Source organism: Amaranthus tricolor, chromosome 3 (assembly GCF_026212465.1).
Source record: "Amaranthus tricolor cultivar Red isolate AtriRed21 chromosome 3, ASM2621246v1, whole genome shotgun sequence".
Classification (NCBI taxonomy): Eukaryota; Viridiplantae; Streptophyta; class Magnoliopsida; order Caryophyllales; family Amaranthaceae; genus Amaranthus; species Amaranthus tricolor.
This window is the reverse complement of record NC_080049.1, coordinates 24,035,426-24,047,286: the sequence shown is the minus strand read 5'-3', so window position 1 is coordinate 24,047,286 and position 11,861 is coordinate 24,035,426. Positions and strand designations below refer to the sequence as shown.

General features: G+C 30.1%; 1 protein-coding gene across 2 annotated transcripts; it reads right to left on the bottom strand.

Annotated features, from left to right (window-relative positions):
* Nucleotides 1-3,659: 3,659 nt before the first annotated feature.
* LOC130807874 (U-box domain-containing protein 5) lies at nt 3,660-11,407 on the bottom strand. 2 transcript variants are annotated; one of them, XM_057673248.1, is made up of 7 exons: nt 10,848-11,407; nt 8,752-8,839; nt 8,554-8,666; nt 8,280-8,462; nt 7,678-7,785; nt 5,492-6,375; nt 3,660-4,813 (listed from the first exon to the last, which is right to left on the bottom strand). In XM_057673248.1, exons 3-7 carry the CDS (start codon nt 8,596-8,598, stop codon nt 4,051-4,053), a joined length of 1,983 nt encoding a protein of 660 aa, XP_057529231.1. In that variant the 5' UTR covers nt 8,599-8,666; nt 8,752-8,839; nt 10,848-11,407; the 3' UTR covers nt 3,660-4,050. The 2 variants fall into 2 exon arrangements, with proteins under 2 accessions (XP_057529231.1, XP_057529232.1); XM_057673249.1 differs by lacking the exon at nt 8,554-8,666 and having other exon boundaries at nt 10,848-11,336.
* Between the last annotated feature and the right edge of the window lie 454 nt (nt 11,408-11,861).

Here is an 11,861-nt window from a genome sequence, read left to right as displayed (position 1 = left end):
CATTTGGATAAAATGGAACTTTCATACCCCGTTAATGTTGCGGGGACCTCGTAGGCTAGGCCATCACAACCATCATAGTACCAGTCCCTTCCACTGCCAGAGCGACACCCGAACGCCTCTTACTACCATAGGAGGCGTAGGAGACCAACTCAGTTGGATAGGGTAGATGAGGGTCGTGAGCGTTAACGTTTAACTTTTGTGTATTTGGATCGACTATATATATATATATATATATATATATATATATATATATATATATATATATATATATATATATATATATATATATATATATATATATATATATATATATATATATATATATACATATATATATATATATATACATATATATATATATATATACATATATATATATATATATACATATATATATATATATATACATATATATATATATATATACATATATATATATATATATATATACATATATATACATATATATATATATATATACATATATATATATATATATACATATATATATATATATATATATATACATAATATATATATACATATATATATATATATATATATATATATATATATACATATATATATATATATATATATACATATATATATATATATACATATATATATATATATATACATATACATATATATATATATATACATATATATATATATATACATATATATATATATATACATATATATATATATATATATACATATATATATATATATATACATATATATATATATATACATATATATATATATATATACATATATATATATATATACATATATATATATATATATATATATATATATATATATATATATATATATATATACATATATATATATATATATATATATATATATACATACATATGCATATATATATATACATACATATATATATACATATATATACATATACATATATATATATATATACATATATATATACATATATATACATATACATATATATATATATATATATATATACACATACATATATATATATATATATATATATATATATATATATATATATATATATGTGTGTGTGTGTGTGTGTTTATTTAGTTGTATATTTCAAACATTTGTATATATTTTGTTGTATATAAATGTTTATTTACTTTATCATAGCCTCCAAGTTTTCATTTACGAATGATCGGAATTTTGGTGATGAATCTTCCCGCCTGAAACATACATTGACTTGTAATTACTTATTCTAATGTCTCTAATGCAAATACAACAAATAACAACTCAAAAATTAGACAAAAAAAAAAATTTGTACATAGTTGTTCGCAGTTAGTAACTGCAAACAGCTCCAAACCTCAGGTTTGAAATTTTCTCGCTTATTTTTGGAATATTTGAAAGTTGGATTATTTTGTTCATTTTTTTGATTTTTTTGACTTAAACATTTCAAATTTTCTCTAGATGTCTCGTGGACTTTGAGAATGAAGGAGAATATATACATTGCTTCTTTGGTAAAACCCATTGGACATTGAAAGTCATCAAGACAATTAAGAATATATGAACAGCTAGTCTCTTCAGAGACGTATCTCAAACCCAACCCATTAAAGATTAATGTCTATTTGTTGTATTCTTAATGCCTACTTACATTATCCTTAATGCTTACTTACCGTATCCTAAAGACCTACTTTCAATATGATAAATGTCTACTTACATCATTCTTAATACTTATTTACAATATTTTAAAAAATATATAATGGGCCGGTTCAATTAGAGATGGTCTCTCAATTAAACCATCTCTCACAAGAATTTGTGTATATGAAAGCTCCTTTTAACAAATTTTTGGAAAAATCCTTGGTTTGGAGAGGCGTGTTTGAATTATGTGTAGGGGGTTTATAAATCCACATTTTGCACTAATCTTAAATTTAGTACAATAATAGAAATTCTGGTATCAACTTCGTTTAGGTATTGGTTTATTGATTATCATTTTTGTTGATTTTTGACTTTTTTTGTTAAAACAACAAAAAAGGTTATATAGTAAATAATTTTTATGTCAAATTAACTTTAAGTTATAATGAACAAGCATCACAAATATATTATCATTTGCTTTTATTTGGTGGCTGAATTTTCTCTAATAAACAACCAACATGCAATATCTAATTGCAAATTATACTAAAAATTTCATAAATAATTGACATAAGTATCTAATCTAGCCTAAAAGTAAACTATCCTTAAACAATTTACTTAGAGTTCTATTTCATCAATTAAATTAATTAATTAGTCATCAATCAAAAATCATTAACAAAGCTCAAAATATAGAAATCACACTCTACATAAATTTCTTTTCAGGGACAAACATGTACTCCTATACTATACTTCCTCTCGCTAATTAACGTTATTAAAACATTCATCATTCAAGCTTATTTTATATTATATTGGGGTTAAGTGTAAGAAAAAATATAGTCAAATAAGTTTTTGTTTGAATCGTCTAATTACATACTTTATAATATTAACTTTTTATAATTTTTAGATGTGTATAGTTCAATATATAAATAATCAAAATAACACATTAAATTACATAAAAAGACAAATATAAAAAATATAGTGAAACATATTAAGTCCTATCTATAAATATAAATAGAAATATGTCATCTACTCACACAATTCCACTAATTCATACTATTAAATTTACTCTATTTCTATTTTTGATTATGAACTTGCACTCTTTGTTTATTTACCATTACATCTCAACTACATATTTCTCTCATGACCCTATACTTTAAATATACTTATTCCGTTCCGAATTATTTGCAATATTTCCTTGTTTACGAAGTCTAATGCACTAATCTAATTATTAATATCTCAAATTATAAATTATATTATATATGATAAAAAATTATAATAAATAAATATTAATAATTTTTACATTGGAACGAATAAACTAACATCTTATTTGACTATATTTTAACTTATAGATTAAAAATTAATCGCATATTAAACATGATAGAAAAATAGTATTAAATCTCTAATGTTACAAGTAAATTAAAATAAAGGTAGTATAATTAAGCGTGCAAGTCTTAAAAGACAGCTACAGCTGCAAGACTAGACGAAATTGAAGGAGTCAATATCAAAAAAAATCAACGTCAGGGTCTCTTGACTTGTTCTAGTTACCAATCTTGAGCCTTGGCGTCTTTCTACTTTCTACTTACGGACTTACCATTTCAACTGAACCAAATATGGAAACTTAGAACTCCAAACATTACTCCTCCATTCCAATTAAGTTATTTTTAAAAAAGTGGTAATAAATGAAAATAGAAAATAAATTGTATAAATAATTTTAAAAAAGAATTAAAATGTATAAATGAGATTAAAAAAAGTGATAAACCATTCTCCAAAATTAAAAGTCAAACAAATTAAAATGAAAAATAATACAAATTTAAAGGGACAAAGAAAATACTCAATAAGCTTTCAAATTAAGATTTTACAAGCAAATCAAAATTATTAATATTGTCCTTCATTATTCATTACCAAACAAACCGTAAAACATTTTAGAATTTCAAGTACAAAACATATTCTTTCGCCCTTTAAATTAGCTATGTTGTGGGTCATGTCCTGTGTGATGGCTTTTTGGCCGCATTATAGCAAATTTAAAGAAAAAACACGTGCAGAAAATATAAAAAAACACTACAAAAGAGTATTATTATTTTGAAAAAGGAGATTTAGTAATTTACATAGCCTTACATTACATAATGACCCAGGAAAGAACAAAAAAGGGAGCATATCCTATATACAAGTTCCAAGTCAAATTCTTCAAAACCCTAGAAAAACTAGACACTAACTACAATTAATAATCTAAGCCATTTGCCTTAAATATTTACCTTACACCAAACAAGACATAACATCTATCTCAAAACCAAAATCATAAATGCTATAAAAAAGTTTACAGTTTTACTAACTACTTATTAGTTATATACATGCACTCTAAATGCTGGATGATTCTTTTTTACCTCAAAATTTTGGTTTAAGGAGCAAAAAAGGGATTTACCCTGATACCCAAAAACGAAATCATCTCTTTCTGAAGAGCTTGCTGAAAAACCCCGAAGTTTTTGAAGACTTTTGCTTAGACCTCCCTACACGACCATCGAATACACCAGCATTTGATCTAGGGAGCTCTTGCTCGGCATTTGATCTAGTAGACTCTTGCTCGATTTCTTGACTATTAAATTCCTTCAATTGCCGAAGCAATTCCGTTGCAATGAACTTCCCTTTATCGCTCCCAACATGTGATACATTGACAACTGAAGGTATGCATCCCTCGCTTAAAACCAAATAACAATAATAGTCGCTTTGAGAGCATAGAGAAAGAAGAATACCAACTGCGTATTCCTGGTCCCTGCTACTGCAATTCTCATTCTCGAGTAGCTTAACGATTGATGCTATGCAACCTTGTGTCTCAGCAATAGATCTCTTGGTCTCTTCAAATTTACATAGGTTTTCCAAGATGCCTAAACACGTTCCAGCAAGTGTGCTATCTTCCAGGAAATGAACAAGAACCAGTATCCAATCTGAAGCGACGTTGCATGAAGCATTGTCAATACTCGAGGAAAAATTGTACAGCACTTGAAGGGCTGGTTCAAGAAAATCCCTTGCGTGACTTTTGAGTATATTTACAATTGAAGCGCAAAACGCGTCAGATGCTGCGAATTTGGAAAAAGGAACTCGAAAAGACAACACTTCCATTATGGCTAGGGCTTCTGCAGCAGGTTCTGTTGCAAGAACAGAAGCTAAGAAAGTGTACACATCCTCGCTTAAATGAATTGGATCCCACCTGAAAAGGATCAATGGACTCATTAGACCTTCTAAACAATATTAATACTTACACTAATTATTTATTGAGGTTTTCTCACCGTGAGATGACCTCAATTGGATCAGCCTAAACTCTTAAAAAAAATGTTTTTTGTACAAGTATGAATTAAGATTTCATTGTTTTTTTATTTTTTTTTTACAAATAAGCTGCTTGTATGGGCTCGTCTCACGGTCAAATAGTCTCATACAAGACTTGATGTAATACTTATTGGCCTTGATCTAAAACTTGATTTATCAAGATATTTAAGAATACTACTTGCACTTCATAACCTCAATACAATTTTGATTTATCTAGAACTTGAGCATGTCCACTCTATGTGAAACCAAGGATTACAATTTTTGGTTTTAGATTATAAAGAAATATACTAAATAACTAGTTAAATCATGTGAACTTATTTATGTAAAGTTGCAAATAATGTTTTCTATCAAGGGTCAATCCAAAATATCTATGTTTTTACAAGGTTAACATTGTGAATACTTGACCCTAAAACCCTGCGTAGGATGTAGGTAGGATAAAAGCTGGAGCCACTTAATAACATTGGGGTAATGAAAAGTTGTTGTATATCGGTTAATATAAACCCTTACGGCCTTTTGGAATAAAAAGAAATAACATTTACATCGATGAAAAAGACCAAATTACCTGTCTGCTTGGAGAAAAGTTAAAAACAGTTGACTCCCAACCTTAAGAGCTTCCCTATCATGCTTGTCCACAGCATCTTGCAAGAATGACATTAATGGATCCAGAAAATTCTCAGAGGAGACAAAAGCACAAGAAGGATTATGATTGATCAAGTACGTCTGAACATCTTGAATAGCTGTACATTGCAATTTCCAACTGTGCCCCCTGATGTTTGACAAGAACTGTGTTCTAATATCATCTATGCTACTGTAGAACTGAAATCTAGGAGATTCGATCTCTGAGGACTCCTCGATACAAGCAAAGCTGTTCTCGGGTTTAGTATGAGAGATACTGTAACTGCTATCAAGTGATCCAAGGGATAAACTGCTCATATCAATTCGAATATCTATATCTTTCATTGAACTTGCAGTGCTGCGGATGGAATTCAAAGAAGTATCCAAGGAACCATACATTGAAACTTCATGACCAAAACGACAAACCTGAGCAGAAGACTTGGTTGTTTTAGTTTTACTATCAGACTCTACAGAGCTGAAAGCCTCGTCAAGTTGGATTGAGGACGTCCTTGTTTTGCCTTGCAAAATAAGCTTATCATGCTTCTTCAGGAGATAACAAAGGTATTTCAGCGTCTTCCTTTTTGTTGACATCCCATCTTTCACATCATTGAGCAGTTTCCTTAAGCATCTTGCCTCTATCAAGAGATCCTTTGCTGATTTAAGATCAAGCTTTGAAGCTGCAAACTGAATCAAATCTATCTCAGAATTTCCATCAGAATTTAAAAGATACTCATCTTGCTGGAGTATTGCTCTCAATGCTTTGCCAGCTAATTCTTCACGCGAGTCCAAGAAGAACTTCAAAGCTCTAACATCATTGAGTATTTCAGATATCTGCCAAAAAAACAACAAAGCAGCTAAGTACTTTGTCACAGGAAAACACTCCTTCCAATTCCTATAACAAAAGTTGCATTTGAATGGAGTGATCTAAAAGAATTTGGCCCAAAACCCATTATTTTTCACTATATATAGTCTTACATCTCCACCATATAGTCATACAAATATAACATTTCTTTGGATTTCTTTTAATTGTATCACTACAGCTCGACATGGTAGTTGGTAATCAAAGGTAGTAATGGGAATGATATACAAATCGAAGGGGAAGCACAATTTCACATTAACGTCCAAGGTACTTGAACACCATTTAGGTTGTTAGTGGGGTAGGTTCAAATGGAAACCTGCCCCACACCCACCCCAACAGGGCACGGATAGATTCAAGTTTGCTGGTTGGTGGGGCGCAGATGGAGATGAGGAATCGTACCCAGACTACCCACCTTAAATAAGACTATAAAATAATAAGTATTGCACCGAGTCGAAATGATACAACCCTATTTTCGCACCGAGTTGTTTTGATTATCAATTTAAATATGGTGGGGGTTGGGAGTCTAGTGAAAATTTGGTGGGGAAGGAGAATTGATTGGACGGTGGAGAGGGAATGGTATTAGATCCATCCCTGTTGGGATGGGGATGAGGATGGCATTATATCTACTGTGAGTATGGAGCGGCGTGAGGATTAAAAATGGGGGTGTGCATGGGGGGAGACTGTGGACCTAACCCCTCCACACATGCCTTGTCCATTTACGCCATATATCACCTTGCAAGTGCTAAAAGGGAGGAAATTTGAGTTCTAACAAGGTCGCGTCATAGGAAGGAGGAAAACATTTGGTTTCGTGTTCAAATGAATAACACTCATGATGAAAAAACCTTGTTTTAATAGTCAAACATAACTAAAAACGTAGTTTCTAGAATATATATATATATATATATATATATATATATATATATATATATATATATATATAAAAGGAACTTTTATGAAAATAATAATGAAAGGTTGTTTTTCAAAAAACGTTTGTCATAAAAGGTAGTTTCTTAAAATGTTTTAATGACAATTAATACTATAGAAATTGGTTATGGACTTTTCTTAAAAAAATCATGATGCATTCAATCTTTTTTCCACTATAGATTATTGGTCTTCATATGGAAGCACAAATAATGGGGTAAATAGCACCACTGATCAAGAGTTAGGAAAGGCTGAAGAAATCATGGCTCCATTGGACAAAGAAAACCCACATTCAGAGTCTCCTAGTAGCACAAAGAAATTTATTTGTAAATAAAAGGTGAAAGAGAAAGGACCTTTGTTCCCAATGCAACCGGAACCATATTTTGAAGTAGGCTCAAATTATGGTCCAAACAATTTTTTGTTTTCTCAAATCTTGACTTTACTGTCTCTCCTGTAATTGCCTGAAGAAAATTAAACAAAACTCTATTAAAATGATAAGCATAATAACTATAATCATATCTTTAAAGTTACAATAGTTGCAGCCAGTCCCCCCAGCCTCACAAACCAAGCTTTTCTTCAATATCATCAATCTATACAATGATGATTGAGCTAAATCTTTGTATATGGTGACAATGATTTCGGGGTGTTTAGCAAAATAGCTTATTGGGTAATGTTAGCTTATTCGGATACAATTAGAGGGTTGGATGGTCAAACCAGCAATGCTAATGTTTGGTAAATTTAGCTGGTTGAAACAACTTATTATTATGAATAAGTTGTTTTTCAACATGCTGCTCATAGTAGCAAGTTTAAATCAGCTGGTCAAACCTGTTAATAAAATCAGCTGATAAAATCAACCACTATAATCCGCTATCAGCTACCAGCTATCAGCCATTTGTCAAACACCCCTTTGTTAAAGACATTCTATAAATGCCCTGCTTCATATAGATTTACGTACCAGATAAAGTTTACTCGATGAGCGGCAATTCTGAACAAGTGCTTTGGCTTTGTCAATTGCAAGATGTAACTCAGAAAGTGCATTTATTCCCTGAGCGCGAGGCCGAGCTGCTTCAATATCTGGAACAATTTTTGAGATTCTATCAACAAGTCCCAGGAGTAATTTACACATTGAAAGATGCACCTGTAGAATCATATATAAGAAAAATATTAGCCTGTTGTGATAACTAAATATTAATTATTCATTTCTGGAGAAGATTATTTTACTCCTTTACCATCAATTTTTGTTTTTCAGATTTGATATTTTCAGTCACCAGCATAGTTGTAGGAGAGATGTGAGGCAAGAACAAAGGGAGTGAAAATCTAATATCAAAATTATGACATTTATCTGCATAAATGAATTTTAGCAAAGGATTATTAAGAGAAAGCAAAAACTCAGTATCAAAGCATAAAATTTAAATTGAAAGAATTACCTTTATACCAAGAGCATTTGTTGTTGAATCTTGTACTTCAAAAACATCAGACCCCATACAAAATAAAAATAATAATAATGATAATATCCTGGAAAGAAAGTAAAAACTCAGTTATAAAGATGGTAAATAGTAGGTTAATTTTGGTTTCACAATAAATCTGAACATAGTCATGGTCATGGTCATCAGCTCAGCGTCCCGCACAAAGTCGTGTCTGGGAGGGAAGAGGTAGCGGACAGATCATATCCGTACCCTCCCGGGGGAGAGGGCATGAGAAATGCGCGCAGTCAATAAAACCCCAAGTAAAATAAATTCTGAGCATGATAATCAAAAATTGAATGGTCTATTTTTATCACTTACACAAAAATTACAGGAATGTACATTCAGCTAAGTTCTAAAGAAATATTCTCTTAAGAAAAAGCTTCTAATAAGGGACATCCAAATTGAACTCACAACTCAATTTCGACAAAAAAGAATTGTGACAAAATGACCAACCGAATTCACTTGCAGTGTGATGACAAAATGACCAACTCAATTACGTTCAACTAACAAAATTTCGACAAAAAAGAATGCACTCGCAGTGTGATGGCATGGTTGAAATAAGAATCAAATCAGAGCAAGGAACCGAATTCTGCAGGTAAAAATTTTAACACCAAATTACTATTCGGGAATACCCTTCATCAGTTTGAGGGAGAGCTAGGTAAACTTGAAATGTCACTCCTTAATGTTTTAGAGGCCGACATAATGATATGAGCCAATCACAATTCACTTCAACCATATAGTTCCCTTTTGAGAATTGTGACAAAATGACCAACCATATACCAAGATTTAGACCTTAAACATTAATACTCAACCTAAAAAAGCTAAAAAGATATTTAAATCGCTTGATTTCCAATGTAATGGAACCAAATCAGACAATAACGAAATAGAGTTCAATTAGTATGTTTCGGTTTGCAATTCACAGGCAAATTAGAGAACTAAGTTGGACTGAAACTAAAGGTAGGCCAAGCCAGCGAGAAACAAGTGTTCCTGGCAGGGCACAAAATGAATTTAACATCAGCACACCATCACAAAACCAGTCCAAGTATAAGGCACCAGCCTATTTGACCAAGTTGTCATAAAGTATAGGCAAGTAGTCAAATCCAAACTCTTTGGATTAATGATATGCTCTTTATAGCTATTTTCACTTATTATATGTGGACAAAAACTTCTAATAAGGGTTTATGATTTTCAAAAGAACGAATTACTTATCCCTAAATAAAAGTCAATGTAGAAAAACAAAGTTAGTTAGATGATCAAAGGAATTTGATTGTTAGAGAGGTTGAAAAATTAGTTAGAAAGTAATGAAAAATAGATAAAATAGAAATTAGTTTCCTCATTTTGGGTATAAATTTACCCTAGAAGAGGGTGGGAAATTCTTCTCCTTCAAAATAGGAAAATCATCCTTTTTTATTAATTTTTTTTAGTTTACTCTTATTCAACCTGTTTTACAATAATTTTAATTACTTCATTTGTACATGTGATTAGAAATATTTCATCAGTTTTATTTTTTTACCCCTTAAATATTTAAAATCAAACCAAGCAAGCCGGATTTATGATTTTCATAAGAACGAATTATTTCTAATAACCGAGTTCAATTCACTATACACAATTTACAATTCACAATAGTTTCTAATAGGTTCATATAATCAATAAAAAAACAAGGGTATGTAATTAATGTTCCATGCTAGGAGACTACAAAAGATACTTTCCCACCAGCCGGTATTAAAACCTCCATTAGAGCTCAGCCTTTCAGGCCAAATTCATCCCTTTCCCATTAAAATCAGACTAGTGCGCACAAGAATAATAATTCATTCCCTCATTAACAAAAACCCTAATTCGCGTCAACAAAAACATATCATGGTCTCATGGATGACATCACTAAGCAAAGAAACAAGCAGATAGAAAGTGTCGCTATTAACAGATAAATTTTCAACATCACTATCTTCTACGAAAATTCCATTTCTGCTAAATAGGAATGAAACAAGAAAAAATTAGAATCAAAACGATAAACAACATGATAGACAATTCATAGTTAAAATTCAAGGAAAAGATTATACCAGAGGTATCCAAATTCGGCAATTCCCAAGAGCAGGGGAGTAACCCAGAAAATAAATGGAAAAAAGAATCTTTATCTTCCCAACGACAATAATTTCTCTCAAATTACAACAACAAAACCCCTAAACACTATTAATTTCCCATATCTAAATAAACGGAAAATCTACTAAATTCCTTCAATATCAAACAATTCAAAGCTTCCCAACTCATTACTCCTTAAACCCAACTCAAATCAAAAAATTCAATCAAAAATAATATGAATTGAGAAAATCAAGATTCTTTAGGAATTTAAAAAAAAAAGGTAGAAATGATAAAACCCAGAAAGAAGAAAAACGCCAAACGTGAAAATTGATATTTGAAAAATGGAGTAGTGAATAAAAACAAGGTAAGAAGAAAAGGTTAAGAAAAAAAACAGAGATTTTTAAAATATAATTCAGAAAAAGAGAAGACTGATTGACTAATTCCGAAATGATAAAGAAGGTGCCGCCGCACAATATTGATCATATATTTTCTACATAAACGCTTTTTTTGTGTAATTTTATGTTTCATTAGTTTACTAGTCAATTCAACGACAACTACCCCCTTTCAGAATATGGTTACCTTTATTACAATAATAGTAAATTTAACTTAAATTTAAATTTGAAATACAAAATATAAGTTAAATCTATATTTTCAAATGAAATTATCATTCTCAAACATAGTATCAAAAATATCGATTTAAGCATAGATTTTCAAATTTGATATTCTTATCCAAACATATTCCACAAAAAATTCAACTTCGAAAATATTGAGCTAAGCATCGATTTCAAGTTTGTAGTTGAATTTTATAAATTAGAAAAAAATTACGAATTTGCGGCTTGTAATTTTTATTTTTTTAATAATTTTTTTATTTTGTTATTATTTATTTTTATTATTTTTAATAATTTTTAATAATAATTATTGATATTATTTTTCATTTCACTCTTGCTTCTTATAAGCAAAAAAAGTCATTCTACAATTAGTTTATACCTAAGATG